The sequence below is a fragment of the Abramis brama genome (assembly GCF_963993115.1).
Source record: "Abramis brama genome assembly, chromosome: 21".
In the NCBI taxonomy this organism is placed as follows: Eukaryota; Metazoa; Chordata; class Actinopteri; order Cypriniformes; family Leuciscidae; genus Abramis; species Abramis brama.
Genome location: NC_139983.1, coordinates 29,156,263 through 29,178,871, shown reverse-complemented (window position 1 = coordinate 29,178,871; position 22,609 = coordinate 29,156,263). Strand labels below are relative to the sequence as shown.

The 22,609-nt window shown below is 38.0% G+C and overlaps 2 protein-coding genes across 2 annotated transcripts; both read left to right on the top strand.

Moving 5' to 3' along the window:
* Nucleotides 1–2,829: 2,829 nt before the first annotated feature.
* LOC311071784 (calpain-1 catalytic subunit-like) lies at nucleotides 2,830–14,975 on the top strand (the record flags this gene model as incomplete). The annotated part of the gene is made up of 17 exons (XM_084096321.1): nucleotides 2,830–2,919; nucleotides 3,626–3,899; nucleotides 4,091–4,163; nucleotides 5,896–6,014; nucleotides 6,158–6,291; nucleotides 6,484–6,658; nucleotides 6,815–6,886; nucleotides 7,175–7,260; nucleotides 10,525–10,596; nucleotides 10,705–10,865; nucleotides 11,549–11,709; nucleotides 11,863–11,874; nucleotides 11,962–12,167; nucleotides 12,329–12,380; nucleotides 14,515–14,583; nucleotides 14,668–14,725; nucleotides 14,965–14,975. Exons 2-17 carry the CDS (start codon nucleotides 3,651–3,653, stop codon nucleotides 14,973–14,975), a joined length of 1,710 nt encoding a protein of 569 aa, XP_083952447.1. The 5' UTR covers nucleotides 2,830–2,919; nucleotides 3,626–3,650.
* On the top strand, nucleotides 14,903–21,683 carry LOC311071913 (calpain small subunit 1-like). The gene is made up of 5 exons (XM_084096504.1): nucleotides 14,903–15,090; nucleotides 16,174–16,252; nucleotides 16,499–16,615; nucleotides 17,018–17,070; nucleotides 20,676–21,683. Exons 1-5 carry the CDS (start codon nucleotides 15,079–15,081, stop codon nucleotides 20,700–20,702), a joined length of 288 nt encoding a protein of 95 aa, XP_083952630.1. The 5' UTR covers nucleotides 14,903–15,078; the 3' UTR covers nucleotides 20,703–21,683.
* Nucleotides 21,684–22,609: the final 926 nt, after the last annotated feature.

Here is a 22,609-nt window from a genome sequence, read left to right as displayed (position 1 = left end):
TATTAACACTGAATCATACCAAAATTAACCTAAATGCATGGGTTTAAAATTTTTGATAGTTCCGTTAGCATTTGCTATGAGCATTAGCCTAATTTAGCCATAATGCTAATGTTTTACCACTCAGACACTGGCCCCATTCTCCCTTGCGCAGCTGCTTCGCTAGCATCGTCGGATGCCGATCGCGATACGGGAGTTAAGGCCGCAGTTTGAGCCAGCGGCTTGAATTGATATTTGAATTATTATGATTCAAATATCTTTAATTGTGATTCAATTGAATAATTGTTCAATTATCAGATGCCATATTTCTTTCCTAAGTGAAGTTCATTCAAAGAAATTGTGAGTCACTTTCATGTAAATTTTACCTTGTTTTACTCTGTGCTACTTTGAGTTATATTGACTCTTGGGTAACAAAGTTTCAGGTGTCTAGTTTAAAAAAAGATCAGAGTTATGAATGTGGACAATAGGGTTTAAGAGCTACAGACGTATTTGGGTATGTCATTTTCAGAAAATTCTCAAAAATAGGGGCGCTGGTTATAACTTTATAAAAAAAACTTTTTTTTTTCAACCTGTTTTTTAAGAACACCTTCAACCTTTATAAAATTACTCTAAAGATTATTTTGTTTTTATATGTTGTCGAATAGGGTTTTATGACTCTAAAAGAAATTAACGTGTGACGTGACACTGGTTGAGGACCAGCATCTCAGAACTGATTTGACACTCACTTAATGCATGTGAAAAAAAACTAGATGTATTGATTAAAGCATTCTGCATTAGGGGCTGTTCACACAGAATGTCAACCATTCCACTCTGCTACTTTTCCATTTCAGTGTGAACGCACTACTCGTGTTTAACTGTTGTGCTCGCGTCTCGCGCTTGACACAGCATTCTCAAAAACGCAGCACTCAACTTAAAATAAGACAAGTTCAACTAAAACACGCTTCGAGACCTTGCGTTTTCCCCCTGTTCCACTGCCCGCGTTTGGCGTCTTTTGTTTATTCGCTTTGAAAGATTATGCTTTCTGTGTGAACAGGTGTTGTGCCGAATTTCGACCTTCGCCAAATTATTACCCCCCTAGTATTGGCAGGTTTAGGATTAGTTGTGGGGGAGGGGTTAGGATTAGGGGTGGGGTTAGGATTAGGCAATCAGGTACTGACTTCAACGAGGGGGGTAATAATTTGGTAGGGGGTCGAAATTCGGCACAACACCGGCACTCCTGAGTGAGTATCATAAGGTAATATGCAGATTTGTGTGCTGTACTTTTTAAAATGTATCATGAGTTCTGAGCATTCTCACAACTCTGTACTCATTCATTTGTATGTTCATATTTTTGTTTGGGCTGTTTAATATTACTATTTTGTTTAAAAAAAACTCTACCATAGCACCACCCCGCAATATCAAGCACCGCCCATTAAGCCCCGCCCCCAGCACCCCCCTGATAAAATATGTTCCCGCGGCTACCTGAGACCCGCAGTGACGGATCAATTGACAGCTGCTGTCAGACTCAGCTTTCAATTGATCCGTCACTGCGGGGGGGGTAATCCAGCTCTCAAATAGCGTACCATCCCCGAGGGCCGCCATTAGCTAACAAGCCTTCACCTGCTGTTAGCATTCCATTGACTCCCATTCATTTTGGCGTCACTTTGACAGCGAATAACTTTACATCTGAGGCTTTTAAAGACTCTATTTGTCCATTGTTTATTTCTAAAGAAACACGACAATGTATAAAAGGCTCCATTACCTTGTATCTTACGTTATTGCCCCGTAGAAGCAGTTTTTGTTAAATTAGGCTAACGATTGCGTCATAACCACGCGGCTCTCTGGAAATTACTGTATAGACAGGAAGAGAAGCTCGCAGTCAATCGGGGGGACGTGGAGGCATAAAGTCCGATAAAGTCAAGGGAGAAGCCCATAGAGAGTCATAAAGTTGCTCCTGCTCCTAGCTTATGGACAGATCCTACTCCTACGCTCTCCGTCTCTGCAAGATTCGGAAGGGAATGATTCAGATTTCTCTTGGCACAGCTACTAGAAGACTTGCAACTGTCAGACAGGTTGCTCACGTCACATCTACGTCATCAAGCTCAGTTTGAGTCTGCGCAGTTCGCTCAGCCATCAGGAAGTGAGTGCTTCTAATTTGCTTCACTTTTCTCCGTTGAAGTCTATGGGGTCGCTGTGTCCATTTATTTTACTGTCTATGGTGACTGCGGGTGACCCCCCGCAGTCACTGCGGATGAATTTTGAACAATACCCGGTCTTGTCTTAGGACAACTTTGATGAACTTTTTAGATTTTTTGATCCGCTTCAAATGCACTGTAGTTTTTCATTTGCATATACTGTATTGACACAAGGATTTAAATGCCTAATACATACCTGGTTGGCATGAGTGGTAATTTGTTACTATGGCCATAATTTATATAATTTATACTCATCATTAAATTAATTAATTAAATTAAATAATTAATTAAATTAAATTAATATTGTAATTCATGATCATTATAATGATGAACCCTTCAGTAGAATTCTACATTCAGAGCAAGTCCAGGCAGGATAAACTGGTTTCTGCACCACTGAATGCATTTTTGGAGGCCTTGCATAAACCCATACTATAAAAGCAAACTAAACTGTAATAGAGTGTCTAAAAAAATAGCATGTATTTTATAATATGAAAATAACAATAATAACTTGCTAATGTGAAACACGTAGACCTCCTTTGGCAAATGTGGAGGATTTCAGTGTCTTATAATGAAAAAGATTCAGATGAGTTCAGATGAGTTTCTGTCAATCACTTCTTTGTTATAAACACCTACGCTGGGAATGGGGCAGGGCTTCTACAAGTGTTTAAAAGCTTGAAGTAAGGCAAAAGTGTGTAAAGACGGAGAAGATTTCCAGTCACTTGGGTGAAAATTCATTGCATCTCTGAAGGTATATATATATATATATATAATGATATTATTCATTATTAGTCAATAATGCAATAAGTTAAAGCTCAATAGTCTCATTGGAAGGGAAGACCTATATTCAGTTTGTAGATACAAAGTAATTGATTTTAAAAAACACTTTATGGATTGTATACTTGTATGAATTGAATTACTTTGTCTTTAGTCTGTAACATATGCAAAATAAAGTACTAGTGTTCATTTACATCTGTAGATGTTGTTCTGTAAGGATTTATTATACTGTGTTTATGTATGTGTTATGTCTGTATTCCAGCAGAATAAACAGCTGAGCATTGTTCTAACAATAGGTTTGATAAAATGTATACTTTGAATGAAATGAAAGTCGTTTGGATAAAATCCTCAAATGGCAACTGTAAAAGTTACAACACAGAAAAATCAATAACAGGATGTGTTCTGTTTAGGTTTAATCGAACATGTGAACAACTATATTCAAAGACTCTTAGCATGCATACCACGAGAACAGTCATAGAGCTGTAAGATGAACTGACACATTGATCTGTCAGGGTAAACATTGACCTTCCTCTTAAAATAAAGATTGTGGCTGGTATTTCTGGTGGCAGGGAATGGCACAGGTTTGTCAATGGGAACTGGTGAATATGAATGTGATAGTGGAAACTTTGAAAGCAATGTAATATCTTTGTATTGTTGTTGTAATTTCCTCTTTTTAATAGTAGAGAAATCCAGACAGATTTCAAAATGCCTCCTCCAGCGGTTCCACACGGCATGTGCCTAAAAATCATGGATGACCGCAACATGAAGGGTGGCATGGGCTCTGAAACAAATCCTTTGAAGTTCATGGATCAGGACTACAACTCTTTACAAGACTACTGTCTTAAGACAAGACAGAGATTTGTTGATGACTTTTTCCCGCCAGACGCTCGTTCCATTGGCGAAGGGCTGCTGGAGCCAGAAGTCATGGCCCGAGTCGAGTGGATAAGACCATCGGTATGTAATCTATACTTCATCTTTAACGTGTTCTGATAATAATGCACACCTAATTAGAAGTGTCAAATTTTAGTTTTAATTTACAATTTAATTTTTTTTAAAAGACACTACTAAAAACAACTTTCAGTCACATTCCTTTCACAGAATGCATCAGTTGCCAAATACTGAAGATATTACTTATTTTCTTTCAGAAATTGTATCCAGATAAAGCTGAATTTATTGTAGATACAGTGTCCAGGTTTGACTACGCCCAAGGGAATATAGGTATGTTTGAGTAACCACAATATTGTTGTTTTAGACACTTAAAGCATGGATAGGCAGTTTTGGAGATGCTAGCAATAGCATGTTAGCTTGGAAAGCATCCCACCCTCCCTTCAGAGCTTCTCTAAAGCCACGTCTCCTTAAAAACACATGAACACGCAAAGCCAGAGAGTCTGCAAAGTGCCATGAGCATTTGCGGAGATAGCATGGGTGCTTGGGTGCGGCTGCCCCAGGGCCCCGTGCTAATTAGGGGCCCCTCAAACTCCACCGATCTTCCGTCACTGGACAGGAAAGGTGTTCTTCTTGATAGCATTCTTTAAACGCAAGACACGAGAGAACACGTCTGCATGTCCACTGTTTTCTGTGCTGTGCACTCACAAAGCACGAAAAGAGCCGCCTCTCATATAGTGCACGGACACATACACAATTATATCTCACAATTACCCTTCTAGTTAATTTATAGCATCAAATAAACATGAATAAACATCAGAAGAATTGTTGTTTCAACCACGGAAATTCAACCTTTTTTCAAGTTCAAATATCCCCGTAAACAGTCGGTTTTGTCTTAAATGGTTGAGAAAGAAAAACAGTAAGCCTAAGTCTATTGCACTGACAGCATATACTCGCTGCTACCATTAATGTTGATCAAAGAACAAAAGAAAAAGAAAATCACTCACTGAACTATTCTAACTTTAATTAGCTTAAGATTTTATTTGCCTGTTGTTCGGTGATGACTGCTCCATCAGCAACATGAGTCTGTGCATGCGACCTTGAGATGCGTTCCCTGTCAAACATAATTTATCCTTATTTTCATAATTTTGTTAAACATTTTTTCTGGATTTCTTGATCTTAATATGATTAAAAAAAAATATATTATTCGTATGCTATTCGTTTTTATACAATTTGTTCTACAGGAGAAAAAAATTAACTAGGTGTTGATAGTGTTGCCATTGAAAGAAACAGAAATAAAAAGTAGAACGTCACGGATTGCAATCTTGGTAATTATGCAGCATAAACTCGTTGTTTTGGTTCAGGAGGAACTGTAAAAGTAAAAACAGCGGCTGCTGTTTCTTTGCAGCGCTTTGGCTGTCTGTCTACAACTCATGTTGATGTGATGGAAATACAGGCAGAAAGGTCATCCTATCATTGCATTTTGTACATTTTTAAACTTAGACAACTAATAAGTGCATTTGAGTTTCACATTCTAAAATGTGAAAGGGAGTTTCACATCCCTTTCTAATCCTTGTAAGCCCCAATAATCATACATCTGATTTTGTTTGCCTGCAGGGGAATTTTACCGCCATTTTTAATTTTCTGGAAAAACGATTTTTTGGTTTGATGGTTCGATTTGCACAAAACTTCGCATGCATCATCCGAAGACCCTCATGACAAAATGTTATCGAAAGAAACATAATTTTATATTGCACTTAAAATGTAGTTTTATATAATTTGTTTACAATTTATCCCAATAATATTGAAAACATATTTGTCAATTTGTGTAATGTGGTAGGCCTATATATATTGCTGTCTAATTAAAATGAAGAGACAATATTATTTGTCTTTATAATATACAGAATAACACATCTATAAAGACACACTTAAAGACTTTTTATATTTGAAAAGATGCATGGCAACATCCCTATATCCTCTAGTCTGAACCATTAAAAACTAGAAAAAAATACGTTCTATATCCTATAAAATTTACTGTTCCAATTAGTGTGTTTTTTTTCTTCAGGAAACTGCTGGTTTCTGGCCTCTGTTGGGTCTCTAACATTTCAATACAAATTATTGCAGAAGGTCGTCCCAGATGGACAATCGTTCAGCCACAATTATACTGGTTTATTTCACTTCAGGGTGAGTTCCTCTTATTTCATGCCATAATTTCCAATATTTTATTTTTTTCCACTATTTTGATCATATTATCCAGAATCTAAACCCCAAGCAATAGTTTTTCCTGTTAGTTTTTTACTCAGTGTTCTGCTTATTTAAACTTACAGTTCTGGCGGTTTGGGAAATGGTACGATGTTGTGATTGATGACAAACTGCCAACAATCAACAACCAGCTGATTTTTGTCCAATCAAAAACATATAATGAGTTCTGGCCAGCCTTGCTGGAGAAAGCATATGCAAAGTAAGTGCATGTACATCTTTTAGTGACTTTATGTGACTTTATAAAAAATTATTTCAAGTATATGTAATTGAGCTGTTGTATTCAACATAAGCACGACTGTAATTCAACCTGTGATTAATGTACTGTATTAGTCCTCAAATTTATGTCTATTACATTGCGGCATATAATTTCGAGTTTGAATGACTGTTACAGGGTGTGTGGCTCCTACGCTGACATGCACAGTGGCCGGGTATCTGAAGGCCTCATGGACTTCACCGGAGGGGTTCATATGCACTACGAACTGAAAATGGCTCCAACTGATTTGTGGGAGATAATGTACCGTGCTTTCCAGTCAGAAGTCCTTATGGGCTGTGAAACTCCAGCAGGGGTAAAAACAAAAATACAAGGACATTTCAAGCACAAATTACAGGGACATTTTAATTTGTGGGATTCCAAAAAAAACACTTACAGAAAATTTTAAGCAATGACTTTTACACCACACCATCTGTATTCTGATAATTTTTCTCTGTTTCCACATAATCAGAAAGAGAATGAGGAAAAATTACCAAATGGCATTGTTCTGGGCCACGCTTACACTGTGACAAAGGTTTACCAGGTAAGACTGCAAAAAAATCAAGACTCAGCACGCATCAGCTTCATATAAGGTCAAATAAATATTTTAGGGACAAAAGATAATGGAAGCCAACAAACTTGATACTCACCCATGCTTTACATGTTTGTACATGATTTGGTCTTGTTTGTTCTGCTCGGTGCTCGAACGTGACAAATGATTAAAAATAAACATATGCATTTTACTTGCATTTTACAAAATAAAGCTACTAAAGGCTAAATCTACTGGTAATATCAGAAAGATCTACTAATTATTTAAAATCTTGCTCCACAGGTCACGAGTGGTAAATATCCAGTTCAGCTGGTGAGATTGTTCAACCCATGGGGAGGCACTGAGTGGAAAGGAGACTGGGGTGACAAGTAAGAACTGATTTTATTTAACCACACATACTCTTTTATTTTAAATTTACTATTTGCAACAAATTTTATTCTTATGGATAAACCCCTTGAAATGCACAATCTTACTTTCAAGAGGGTCCTAATATACAATACACAAAACACACACAAAAAAACTACAAGATAATTCATACACAAGAATCGCAAAACGTTAATAAACACAACCAATAAATTACAACAAACAAATGTTTGTAATGGTGCAGTGTAGTTGAATCTAAAGAGGGATGCGTGACACAGAATGACAATGAAACATGAGGTTAAATAAACAAAGAAATCAAGTTTAACTTTACACATCTACCATAACTTTAACGACAAACAGAGATCTGAGGAAACTGAGAGCTAAATATACAGGATGGCAATAAAAGAAACAGGGAACAGGTGTGCAACTAATCAGAAACCATGGTAACAAACTACAAACTAGAAATCAGCAAAACAGTGTCAACGAAAACCATGACAAAGAAACAAAACATAACAATAAAACTATTAAACTAAACAAGACATGATAAAGAAACTAAACATTATGGCAATGTTTGCCTAGCAATAATATATTCAGTATAGAAACATAAATATAACATAATCTAAAGCATGTACAGCATGTCTCAAAATAAAGAAGCAAATATATCATCTGTATATATAATCCCTGTTTCATTCTGTTCTCTCCCGGTTATCGCCTATGTTATTGTGTGCGTTGTGGATTATTGTGGAAGTTTCCCTTATTGGTCGATCACTTCAACGTACGTCATGACTGACTGATAGGAATCTCGCTAGAGAGGCCAATCTACTAAGAGTGAAACTAAAAGAGCCAATACACATTGGCATGCAATCATTTGCATCAGCTGTTCAGCCTCGCAGCGTGGGTATATAACGAGCAGCAGGTGCGATTGCATTTCAGCTTTTTGCTTCGGAGCCAAGCACTTCGATGCTCTCCTTAAACTTCAAGAGTTGTGAAGACTATTTTGAGCAAGCTTCTTTTTTGGATTTCTCCAGAGGTGCGGGCGTGACAACACAGCAGTCTTTCTTTTCTCTCTCTCTTCTCTCTATCTCCCCTTCTCTATTTTTTGTTTTTGCCTTAGAGCGCTCAAAAGCCGTTTTCACGGCTGGTTAGACCAGTGAGAGAGACATGCACAGGCGAGTGCACATTCCTGTCACGCCATGGTGTTGCTGCAGGTCCATCAGGCCAAGGCACTGAAGGAACTGCACGAGGGTGGTCACAACCCACAAATTCTCCAGGAACTTCATGCCGCAATGGACCTCGCGCTTCGTGTGACGAAGGTCACCGTGCGGTCAGTGGGTCATGCGATGTCCACACTTGCGGTCCAGAAACGCCATCTCTGGCTGTGTCTGGCCGACATGAGGGAGACTGACAAGCTCTGCTTCCTTAACTCCCCCATGTCCCAGACTGGCCTCTTCGACGACGCAGTTGAGAACTTCGCCCAGTAGTTCTCGGCTGTACAAAAGCAGACTGAGGCCATCAAACACATCCTGGCGCGGTGGTCAGCTGCTGTCTCCACCCCACCGCCTGCGGCCCCTCAGTCTGCTCATCGCCGGGGGCGGCCTCCTGCGTCTGCCCTCGCTCCTTGGCCACAGCAGCAGCAGCCTCCACCTTAACGGCACCGTGGAGCCAGTCGCAGGCCCCCGCCAAGAAGGGTGGTAAAGCCAAGAGCAAGCGCCCCTTGGACGGGGACCCGGAGATGGATGGGACTGTTCTTCGGGAGATGGTGACCGCACCGCTCTCTCCCCCGGAAGAGGGCCGGTGGAAAATCCTTGTTTTCCTTTTGTTTTTGTTCCACCGCTGGCCTCAAAACCAGCGGTACCCACATTTTCACTAAAGGTGATGATACACAGGGCAACTTTTTTGAGCAATGTTGCAGGGCAATCTTGCAGAGCGATTGTTCCTTGGGCGCTTTCCCATTCAAAATGGGCATTAAATTTCTATCTGGATAATTTAGATCGGTCGTGGGCCCTGTGTCTCATCTGGTTGCCCGTTGATGGCAACATTGCTCAAAAAGTTGCCCTGTGTATCATCACCTTAAAAGAGCAATTTCTTCCATCTCTGGGTCCGAAGAGGGCCCGGAGAGCAGTGGGGGGAGAGAATCCTCACCACTCTCATCCGCCTCTTCTATCTCTTCTAATGTATTATTTTTTAGGTACTTTGATAACAGACTATAAATTAATTGTTCAAATACTTAAACAATAACACAAATTATTGATATAGGTCTATCATTTTGTTGATCAAGAATGTCACCTTCTTTATAAATTGGAGTAATACAAGAATACTTCCATATAGTCAGTGGATCAGCCAGTGGATACATGAGGATCTGATAAGCGAATTTAATGTATTATTAAGACTGAGCTGATCAATAATATTACAAAACTTCTGTAGGTATTATTTTAGTAAAAGAAAAAATACGATATAATTGTATAATAATAGTAGATTATTGAAGCTATTAATATAAGAATGATCAGATGTTAGAACAGACTGTATAATTTTATAAATTATACAGCAATAGATAGGGAATCATGAATTATATCACACAATAGTAGCAGTTTAAAGGAGAACTCGGCAACTCTAGCGAACTCTAGTCACTTCTTCGCTGATTTTTCCTTTTGCTGCCGCATGTTTTCCCCACGAGCTCCCCCTACAGCTGTGGGGGGGCGTATATTTCACAACATGGTCATAAAAAACTCACTTGCGGCAGCCTCCTCCCCCTCTCTACCACTGCTCATGTGCGTTTGTTTTGATCGGAGCAAGCCAACTGAATCGTGTGGAGCTATGTCGACCGAGGTGGGTAATCTGGTAATACATCATACATGCGTGTGTGTTTATGTCGAATTGCTGTAAAGCAATTTGTGTTTCGCGCTCGTTCTCGTTCTAGTTCTCGCTTCTCACGAGACTTCCAATTTCTATCTTGCCGGGACGGTAGTCCCCAAGTTGCAAGGTTGGTTTTCCGCCTGGGAACGCTGGGGGGAGCGGGGAAAGTCACCAATATCACCAGAACAGGTTGTTTAACCATCCAAATGATTTCTAGACAGTTTTATTAAGTTAAAAAAGTTACCAAGTTCTCCTTTAACATAACTAACTTTCAGAACAACTGGCAGTGAAAACATTCAACAACAAATTGTTATATTTTTTGCAGTTCTCAAACAAAAAAGTTTGTGAAATTATTTGGTTATTGCACAGTCAAAATGATCCTTTATTGTGATGTATGTTTTACATAATTCTTTCAGCTCACCCTTGTGGAACACAGTGAGTGATGAGGACCGCAAACAACATCTTCTGGCCGAAAATGGAGAGTTCTGGTGAGTATGAACCATGTTTTAAAAAAGATTCTTAACGCGTACTAAAACATGAATTACATATTGTCTAGGATTTACTTATGAAGTGTTTTTTTTTTTTTTTTTTTGCAGGATGTCAATGAAAGATTTCTGTAGAACATTTGACAACATGGATATCTGCTGTACCTGTCCTGATTTTTTGGAAGGAAAGTCTGCATGTCACTGGATTTCCAAGTTCCACTATGGCAGCTGGGTTCCTGGGAGTACAGCTGGAGGCTGCATGAATCATTCAGGTGCTTTTCTTTCATTAGTGGTGCCAAAGGCAAGGCACTACTATTGTTATTGCTCATACTTATTATTATTATTTTGTGCAAAACTTTGACGAGCCATAGCTCTGAGCGAGGATTTCGCAGAAACGTGTAATTTACCACATTTGAAAAGACTGACAGGTTCTGTAAGGCATGGGAGTTGGTTTATCATTCATACTGACAAGCAGCCTTTGGAATATCATCATTGGAAGCTACCAAGCCACTCCCTAGCAACCAAATAGAGTACCCTAGCAACCGTTTTGCAAGACCTATATCTCTGCATCAGAACATCATATAGAGATGGGGTTTGGCTCTTTTGACTCGTGCTATTAAACAGGATTTCCAACATGCTATACATGCTAGCTGTGGATAGCTACATGCTAATTGCAATTAGCTTAGGGTTAAACATGATAAGAACAATTAAAAATGTGCAAGAATCATGCTAGCATCATGTTGGCAACATGATAATCCTACTAACATTATGTTAATCATGCTAATCATGCTAGCAACATGCTAATCATGTCATCATCATGCTAACAACTTGTTAATTTTGTTAGCATATTGCACCACTCACATTTTCTTCAGGAAATGTACATTCTAGTTATGATTTTAAATCTACTAGTCATCAATGCAAATCTGCTTCTAACACCCGTGTCCTGTAATTGTAGACACCTTCTTTACCAACCCCCAGTTTTGGCTGAAGATTAATGAGATGGATAAGGCCTGTGATCAGGGCCAGAGCAATGTTCTGGTGTCCCTCATACAGAAACCTGACAAGAGAAACAGACGCCTTGCTTCACACCATGGCATCGGCTTCTGCGTGTTTGCGGTTAGTATTCACAAAAAAACATTAAAAAAAACACACACAAAACCAAACAAACAAACAAAAAAACAATAAACATGCAAAGGCAATAAATATGGTTGTACAATGATGCCATTGTGCTTAGAGTGTAACCTTTATTTTTGTTTTGAACTTTTACAGGTTCCACCCGAGGCAAGTAAAATATACTCAAAGTTTTTAATACATAATACATAAGTTGTCATACCTTTCTGACACGTTTATTGTTTAATTATCCTTTAGATGAGATCTGAGGGAAAGTTTGGATCAAGCTTTTTCTATAGCAGAAAGCCTGTGGCAACAAGCGGGGACTTTCAGGATGCAAGACAAGTGATGAAATTATTCAGACTGGAGCCAGGAGAGTATCTCATTGTACCATCCACTTATATGCCTAATAAGAACGCAGAATTCATCCTGTCCATTCTGTGCAAAAATGAGATACACATTCAGTAAGTTACATGAAGGACTGAGAGATTGACTATAACTTTACAATAATCAACATTTGAGTAATTTATGCTTGGAATACTGAAAAACTGACTTTATACACTGAAATGTTCACAATCATGTGCTTTATTACACGGGTTAATTGTTATGTGATTTTTTTATCCAGAAAGGACACGGAAAGGACAGAGAAAGATTTTCTTGTGGATTTCGTAGACGAGGTAATAATACACTGATTTATTTTGTAAATTTTTTAGTATACTCTTGTGTTTGTCAATATGTGCAATCATTGAATTAGTTACTTTCAACATATCTCTGCAATTGCAACTAAACCCTATCTTTGTCTTGTTTTTGTTAATTCTCCTACAAGGGGAATGAAATTAATTGTACATAAAGTTAATTGTAATAAAGTTAGTATAATTACAACTTCAGGATCTATTACAAGAACACTCTTCTCTGCACATTGAATATTACATTATTGTTTATTCTATACAAATATTAATATATTGTTACATAAATTCACATGTTATTCATTTTAAAGGGGTGGTATAATTCCCTTTTCACAAGATGTAAAATAAGTATCTGATGTCCCCAGAGTTTGTATGTGAAGTTTTAGCTCAAAATACCCCACAGATATTTTTATATATGTTAAAGTTGTCACTTTTTGAGTTTGAGCAAAAAACGCACCATGTCTGTCCCTTTAAATGCAAATGAGCTGCTGATTCCGGCACAGAGGGCATCAGCGCTGGTCAATACAATGAATCAATGTCATTGATCTCTATGAAGTGAGCATCAGCTTCGGCGTTGTCCATGCACCGCATTGCTGCTCAGCTGAGCCTTGTAAGAGGAGCTCAAAGTTAAAATGAAATATTAAAATAATTAACAGCTTGTTTCATTACATCTATCTTTGAATGAATCCAAATTTCTTTTACATTTTCGTTGAATGAACGGTTGAAAGGGTAACTAAACCCTAAAACAACTTTTTTTAGTTAATGATCTGTAAGACTGGGGCTTTATTAATGCTGTTCATTGATTCAAGTAATTTTTTTGACATTTGGGTTTAAAGTGTTTTAATTCAATCTAATTCTATATAAAGTTTCTTATTGGCTATTGTGACAGTACTGATGTAATCACAATATTGCTCATCCCGATAAATATCAAACATGTTTAATATGATCGGGGCGAGAACGATTTGTGTGAGAGCAGATTGGGAGGTGCAAGATTCGATCTGTGAACGCCTCACATTACCAGATAATCTGCGCCGAACATCGGAACCGGTCGAGGTCCACGACAAGATTTTTTCTCCGATTCTCGGGAGGGGAAAATCAGGCATAAATCGGCCTAAAACTCCTGTAGTGTGAGCCAGGCATTAGAGTGTCCGAACCTGATCGGAAGAACGTCGGAGCCGCCCCGATCGTGAATCGTAAATATTCTACATGTTGAATATTTACGATCAGAAATCCTGATGTGTGGGGTGAACCCCGAGGACAAACGCATGCACACTCTGGAGATTATCACGTGAAAAGAAACAATATCCAATCAGAAAGCGAGATGATGGAAGACGGACGCATAACAAACGCAGTCATGGTCATTTTTTATTTTTTGTCCTCATGTTTGTGGTCTTACTAATGGCATTTGGGATAAAAGATTTTTAAAAAATACTTTTAGGCAGAGGCACTCTGAAGTGCCTACCAGACTTCAGAAGCTCAAACTGGACAGAAATAAGTTTGCAGTTTAAATGGCCAAACCAAGCACAGAGATGAAAGGTTAAAACACTTTCAATGTGTGTGATGTACTAGCTCAATAATCTGAGCTATGACAGTTCAGTCTTCTGAGGAGACTTAGTCATTGTGAGTCACATTTTGTATCACATATTGAAAATATCCTATCACATTTTGAAAATCTTATAAGATGTAAAAAATATTTTGGTGTGTACCCAGCATTATGTATAGTTATCTTCTAGACATTGATTAGCATATTCTGTCTTGATAATCTATAAATCGTGTTCAGGGGGCGGGGTTTATGTAAATTCTAGGGTTGGCGATGTCACTAACCCGGGAGGAATGTTGTGTAGTCCCTACCAGCCGTTTGTTGTAGTCCTTAAAAAGCAATTTCTTTAAAAGAAAATATCTCCCTTTGCTTTGAACTTTGAGCGTTGTAACTTTGCAGATGTTGTTTATGCTCAAACAGCAACATTACACACTAACTAAAGTTTTTAAAGATTTTTGAGAATCTGATCATCTGAAAATTGTAAAGAGTAGAATATCTTTAATAAGATTTAATAAGATAGATTATCACATTAATTGTGATTTTAGCAGTTGCCGATGATACAGTTGTCTCTTTTCTCATATTTAGGTCGCATACAATGATAAACTGGATGAAGAATTCAAAACTAAAACTCTGTTTCGACAATATTCCGATCAGGTAAATATGTACGCTAATATATTATCAAAAAATAAAATGAGCTGCTACAAGCTTCAAACTCTTGAATGTCTTCTTTGGAAACAGTACAAAGTTGTTGATGCTGAGAAACTTCAACAGCTTCTTCATGAAAACCTACTCAGAGGTGAGTGTTTTAAAAATCCTGTACGTTATATGTGAAATATAATCTTAAATTGCCTCATAAATCTCACAAATGTGACCCGTACCTTTTAGGAAATAAAAATACTGAAGGATTTGGCCTGGATTCCTGCAGAAGTATAATTGCCATGTCAGATGTATCCTTTTTTCCTTAATTAAAAATGATTAAAAAATAATTTGTTGAATAATGATATATGATTTATCCCCATCAGTTTGTGTTTCCAGTCATGCTGTGAAGAAACATGTTTTAGCTCTAGAAATATTTCCTGACAATAAAAATAGTTCTCTGTCACTGGAAGACTTCGTGGATCAGAATTTCTTCGTCTGTGGACCCGCATTATGATGTACAAGGTGAGTGGATTTTTTTAATCATGAACGCCATCAGCGTTTATCACAGGTTCGCGTTTAAAGTCTGTGTAGAGAGAATGGTGTCGTCTTAGCGGCCCCTGGTTTGATAACGGATGATCGTTGCGACGGAGGCGAATCAATCAAAACTGGCTTTAGCTGGAGAATGGCTTTATTAAAGAGCCGCTGTAAAGCCAAAACAATCTCTGTTACCTTAAATTATACGTTTGTCTCTGTAAAGCTGCTTTGAAACAATCTACATTGTTAAAAGCACTATATAAATGAAGATGACTTGACTTGACTTGGAATTTAGCTTTGATTGTTGATTGGTGTATATGACTTTCTTCTTTCAGACAAATATAATCGGAGTTATGTTAAAAAATATCCTGGCTCTTCCAAGTTTTATAATGGCAGTGGATTGCAACCAACAGATTGAAGCTCAAAAACGCGCATCCATCCGTCATAAACGAACTTCACACGGCTCCAGGGAGTTAATAAAGCCCTTCTGAAGCAAAACAATGAGTTTGTGTAAGATAAATATTCATATTCAGCACGTTACAAAGTAAAATTTTAGCTTCCGGCCAAATGGCCATAAGCAGTCTACTTGCCCCTAAAGCGCAACTTACGAAACTTGTGATGTCGGAAGTAGCGTAGTGCGTCATGGAGTAGCGTAAATATCCGCAGTACGTCGCATAAGTTGCGCTTTACACTTAGGTGGAATCCGTATGTTCGTTTGGCCGGAAGCTAGTTATTTTTACTTTATAAAGTTTTAAATATGAATATTTATCTTACACAAACTCATTGTTTTGCTTCAGAAGGGCTTTATTAACTCCCTGGAGGCGTGTGAAGTTCGTTTATGACAGATGGATGCACGTTTTTGAGCTTCAATCTGTTGGTTGCAATCCACTGCCATTATAAAACTTGGAAGAGCCAGGATATTTTTTTTAATATATCTCCAATTGTATTTGTCTGAAAGAAGAAAGTCATACACACCTAGGATGGCGTGAGGGGGAATAAATCATGGGATAATTTTCATTTGAAAGTGAACTACTTTTTTTGAACGACAATTTTTTTATTATTTTTTTACAGGAAATCTTCTACAACATGGATTCTTCCAAAGATGGGGTTCTGGATTTGAACGAACTGCAAAATGCATTAGAGAAAACAGGTTAAAGCTTATAGTTTATACTTTGCGGTTGTAAAATGTTGAAAATATTGTAATTTACTCAGTAGAAGAAAAGTATTAAATATTTGCATTAACTATTTTTTACAAACATCACTGCTGTGGTACAGTGTATCTCTATAGCTGCCTATTGACCCCTAAAATTGAAAACAGAGATATTATGATACATATAATATTTTCAATCACACATTGTATAGATACTGTATTTATGTCATGGTTCTTGTGCCCTAGGCATGCATATAAATGAAGACATCCTGAGTCTCATGGTTGTGCGGTATGGTGGTGCTTCAGAACAGATCTCTCTGGAGGGTTTCATTTGCCTTGTCATGCGTTTGAACTGCATGGCTAGTGAGTAAAACTAGACAGAAAAGCAATTTGATGCTCTCTCTCTCTCTGACTTCCTTATACAGAAAGCTGGAGCCTTTCTCAGTACAAACACTTACATTCACACTCTCACTGTAACATCTATAGGCCATTTTAAACTTTCCAATTTAACCAAAGTCCACACAGAAATCCTCTGAGCCACCGTGCCACCCTAATTTGATGTTCTGGACTTATAATAATAATAATAATAATAATAATAAAACATCAAGGTAAGCTACCAAGAGTTGTTTGTTTACCACACAAACTGGTAAACAAAATTTGGTGTGACCCTTTCATGCTCCTGAAATAGTTTGAGCTAAATATCCTGCAGGTATTTTTTTATTATTATTATTATTACATTTTAACAGCCTTTATTTTCTTCATCAGGAATATTCCAGAGACTCTGTGAAAGTGGGAAGATAACTCTTAATGAGAGTGAGGTAATCCTGATGTAAACATTTACATTTTTCTATATCTCAAAACACATACTGTACAACCCAGCCAGCAATGACATGTGGGGCCCAGATGAGGGCTTCATGGGCGGCAAATGTGGGCCCCATTATGGGCTTGCACCCGGGATCCACATTGGGGCAAGCCGTGGAAGCCCAGACATACTAAAAGTGGGACCTGTAAGGGTACTGCATGGGTCTTAATTGGGCAATTCATGTCAGACCCATTTGGGCCCCACCTGCCCAAATGGGTCTAAAGTGGGCTTGCACCCGGGATCCAACCATGGCTACCCAGATGGGCTTTAAATGGGCTCTGTAAGAGTCTTATGTGGGTCCTAACTGGGCAATTCATGCCAGACCCATTGGGGCCCCACCTACCCAAAGGGGTTTAAAGTGGGTTTGCACCCAGGATCCAGCCGTGGATGCCCAGATGGGCTTTAAAAGGGATCTATAAGGGTGTTATGTGGGATCTTAACCGGGCAATTCATGACAGACCCATTTGGGCCCCACCTGCTTAAAGGACGTTTAAAATGGGCTTGCACCCGGGATCCACACGGGGGCCAGCCGTGGATGCCCAGATGGGTTTTAAGTGGGACCTGTAATGGTCTTATGTGGGTCTTAACTGGGTAATTCATGTCAGACCCATTTGGGCCCCACCTGCCTAAATGGGTTTAAAGTGGGCTTGCACCAAGATTCAACCGTGAATGCCCCTATGTGCTTAAAGTGGGCTCTGTAAGGATCTTATGTGGGTCCTAACTGGGCAATTCATGCAAGGCCTATCTAAGCCCAACCATGCCAAGTGGTTTAAGGAAACAATCTAAGAAAAACTAAAAATGAGGAATGAATATAAGTCCAAGATAAATACAAGACACTTGACGCTTTGAACTGCAAGAAATATATTGTTAAATTGAACAACAAAAATGATCTTTAAAAAACAATTTAAATGTCACAATGTAACAGGTACCGTAGCAACGGCACCGTGGATAACAGATTAATTCCTGTAAAACAGGAGAGAAACGAGGAGACAGTGTTATCAGTTTCGAGCTCTCTGCAGTAATTTATTTTCTGAATTTTCTTCAGCAATCACATCTCTATTGTTAAGTATCATTGTATGTTTCACATATTATATGTTCAGTGTCTTTTTAACATTACAATGAATTTTCAGTGTCCATGTCAATGCAAAATCCATATTAAAATAAACCTCTTTCCACCAAATGCATGTTCACTTACTCTTCATGCATGTATTTTATACTATTTATCAAAATGAAATGTAAAGACAATGGTAATATTCACCAGCTTTTTTTTAGATACTTAGAATCTTCCATTCACAGTATTTTATCAGTATCATGTTAATACAGTACTGCAAAATCATGCTCAGAACTCATAAAGTGATTAAAGTGTAACTTTTAACCTCGTTTTAAACTGTAAACATTTTTGTATAAACTCATTGAGCAAAAAAACATTTCCAACAGATGGTGGGAATAAACATGAGCTAATACAGTGAGCTAAACATATCTGTTAACATTACAAGCTCAAAAAAATATCTTCATGTACATACATATACACGAGGAAAGTGTGTGTTGAGCTGACTTGCTCTCTAGTAATGTCTCTCGACCGTTACTCTGTTGGGACTTTGCCCTCTCGTTTCAACTCATTTCAAACTAAATCAAAAACAGACCCTAACGAAACTCATTTCACTAAAAACAGTTCACTCATATCTCACATACATTTCAGCATAGATAAATGCTACTTCTGAGGTGTTTTTATACAATTACCCACCTGTAAAACAGGAGAGAAACGAGGAGAAAGTGTTATCAGTTTCGAGCTCTCTGCAGTAATGAACCCGCGCAACTCACGCAGCTACAGTAACTCGTCACTCTACACTGCCCCTACTGGCCTGGAGCAAACACTACACAATTCACTTTAAGTCAGGAAAATTCACATTAAAAATAAAACAATTGGGATAAGTTACTTGTTTAAAAAAAAACAAAAAAACAATCACTTGTTTCAAATAAAAGACAATAATTGTGAATATTCTTAAAACACAAATACAACACTTTTGTGGTCGTCACAACAACATACCGGTAAACAAATCAAAAATATATTTTAATTTAAAAAAAATCTCTGAAAAAAAACATCTCTCCAAAAAATACATTAATACAAAATTATTAAATCGAACAACAAACATAATCTTTAAAAAACAATTTAAATGTCACAACATACTGGTAAATAAATCAAAAATATATTTTTATATATATTATCCCAGTTCAAACCCATGCCCACTTTGCCCATAAATGTACCATGCAGGACCCATATATGTGTTCCCAGTTCAAACCCATGGCCACTTGGCCCATAAAAATTCTATGCAGGACCCATATATGTGTTCCCAGATCAAATCCATGCCCACTTGGCCCATAAATAAACCATGCAGGACCCATATATGTGTTCCCAGTTCAAACCCATGCCCACTTGGCTCATAAAAATTATATGCAGGACCCATATATGCATTCCCAGTTCAAACCCATGCCCACTCGGCCCATAAATATGCCATTCAAGACCCATATATGTGTTCCCAGATCAAACCCATGCCCACTTGGCCCATAAATATGCCATTCAAGACCCATATATGTGTTCCCAGATCAAACCCATGCCCACTTGGCCCATAAATATGTCATGCAAGACCCATATATGTGTTCCCAGTTCAAACCCATGCCCACTTGGCCCATAAAAATTCTATGCAGGACCCATATGTGCATTCCCAGTTCAAACCCATGCCCACTTGGCCCATAAATATGCCATTCAAGGCCCATATATGTGTTCCCAGATCAAACCCATGCCCACTTGGCCCATAAATATGTCATGCAAGACCCATATATGTGTTCCCAGTTCAAACCCATGCCCACTTGGCCCATAAAAATTCTATGCAGGACCCATATGTGCATTCCCAGTTCAAACCCATGCCCACTTGGCCCATAAATATGCCATTCAAGACCCATATATGTGTTCCCAGATCAAAACCATGCCCACTTGGCCCATAAATATGTCATGCAAGACCCATATATGTGTTCCCAGTTCAAACCCATGCCCACTTGGCCCATAAAAATTCTATGCAGGACCCATATGTGCATTCCCAGTTCAAACCCATGCCCACTTGGCCCATAAATATGTCATGCAAGACCCATATATGTGTTCCCAGTTCAAACCCATGCCCACTTGGCCCATAAAAATTCTATGCAGGACCCATATGTGCATTCCCAGTTCAAACCCATGCCCACTTGGCCCATAAATATGTCATGCAAGACCCATATATGTGTTCCCAGTTCAAACCCATGCCCACTTGGCCCATGCCTGTCCCTTATGGGGCCCATGTAATCAGCTCATATGGGCTTCCTATGTGGGACTCGTACTACAAAACCTACATGGGACCCGCTGATTTCACCCAGCCAAAGCCCATGCCCACACAGTACCCATGGAACCCGTAGTTAACCCATCTGGGCCCCACGTGTCATTGCTGGCTGGGAAGTGTTTCATTTTTTTTTATTTTTTTATTCAAAGTTCATACATTCACAACCTATTTCTGTGCATCTTTGTTTTAGTGGATTGGACTCACCATGTACTCATGAGGGAACGTCTGTTTGCCAGGAGGTTTGCCAACAAACGCAAGAACAGATTGGCGGTTGTATTGGAAAATTTGATTTTCATTGATCTTCAGTAAGACATTGCAAAGAAATAACATATGTTTTTTTTTAATAATCTATAGTCTGTATGGGGATGGGGAACTTTCTGTGATTAAATGTATGTTTATACACCTGGAGTGCGTGAGCGAGACATTCGAGAAGTGGCCCTGAGGTCAGAGGTTATCTAGCCTGGGGATCTTAGGAGCCTAATGGCACAGATTAAGACTAATAGCTAAGGAGCCTTTCTGTCTGTGGAATGAAGCTTGAGGGAAGACCTTGATAAGACGGTATAAAAACTGCCCGGCTCTTCTTCTCCTTGTCTCACTTGCTCTATAGTGTAACTTCTGTGAGGGCGACTGGGCCTATTCTTGCAAGAATAATTACTTTTAAAAGACCATTTGATTCAGAGTGACTCTTATACAGTGATGATTGTTTAATGAGAAATTTTGCCACAACATGGTTTAGGCGGTCTAAACATTTCTTTCATTTCATTTATTTTATTATATTAAACTAATAAACAAATTGTGATGCTTATTCACTTTTTATCCCTCTAAGAATTAAAATGCTTTTGCTTTTCTTAAAATTATTATTTGATATACACATTTCACATGATCAAATTGTGTTTGTAATTCTGTAATTTGTGCAAATATAACTGTTTTAACTGTCTGTTTGAAAAGTGATTAATGTTATGGATGTAATATTTCTCACGTTGGCCTCCTGGAGTCACTGTTGTCAGATTGTTTGCTATGGTTTTGAAACCTCAGTTCTTTGATTTGGGCAACACTCATGCTCTTCATTTTTATTTGGTGAATTTCATTGTATTTTTCTTTATCTTTGTTTGACTACTTATATTTGAAATCATTTAAAGTTTATTTTTCCATTGTGTTTATGGGCTGGGAATATGAATAAATCAATGTTCGTACTCTGAATTCCTCTGCTTTATTATTATTACCACTGTTTGCATTATACTTTCTAAAGATATTCAGTGACAAATGTTACTCCCTTAATGTCCTTAGACAAAATTAAATCATCTTGGGACGTAACAATGCCTCTCAACTTAAAATACACCAACCAACTTCAACAACCCTCCACAACAGAAAGTGAGGGGTCAAGGGCATGTGGGCAGTGATCTTCCCTTGCCAATGAGAGACAAAAAGCCTCGTATTGCAACGACTCGCAGAGTCACCCTAGTGAAAGATGTAACGACTGATAAGACGGCTAACAGAATGATCAATACATGAATGGAACAAGGATGGAATGGAAAATGAAAGGTTGCAGAATGTGGGAAGCTCACGAGGAGCTGTGCAAAGAAGAGACAATTAATAGAGTGAAAATAATGAGTAAAAGTTCAAACAAAGTCAACATCAACCAAACTTTCCTAAAATTGAATGATTCAGCCCTTGATTTAGTAGCAACTTAATAATAACCCCACCAGAACAAAAATTTATTGAAGAGAAAAACATATCAAAGCAACGTAGAAACGATAGTAAATTAGAAAAGAAATTAAAACAATGAATGGTAATGACTAATTCAAGAAATTGACATAGCACAGTGAGAATTAAGACAAATCATGGAGGAAAATAAAAGTAAAACTAGATATACCTTTTAAATAGATCTTGGATGCAATTTGTCAATACAGATACCTTCATTTAAGGCTACAGTTGAAATTAAAGCAAGTATTACTGGGTATTAACAAATATTCGATTTCAATTTGAATTCATAAGATTATTATATGATTCAATATGCTTTTGACTAATTAAATATATATCAAGTAGTGCTAATAAAATGACAACCTCAATTGGAAGTTATTGAAATTCAATAACAAACAGGCCCTTATGAACAATTTATATATC

Coding starts and splice junctions, on each gene's coding strand:
- LOC311071913 (XM_084096504.1), top strand. Junction 16,616..17,017: donor GCGTTTGAACTGCATGGCTA/GTGAGTAAAACT, acceptor TTTCTTCATCAG/GAATATTCCAGAGACTCTGT. Junction 17,071..20,675: donor TAACTCTTAATGAGAGTGAG/GTAATCCTGATG, acceptor TCTTTGTTTTAG/TGGATTGGACTCACCATGTA.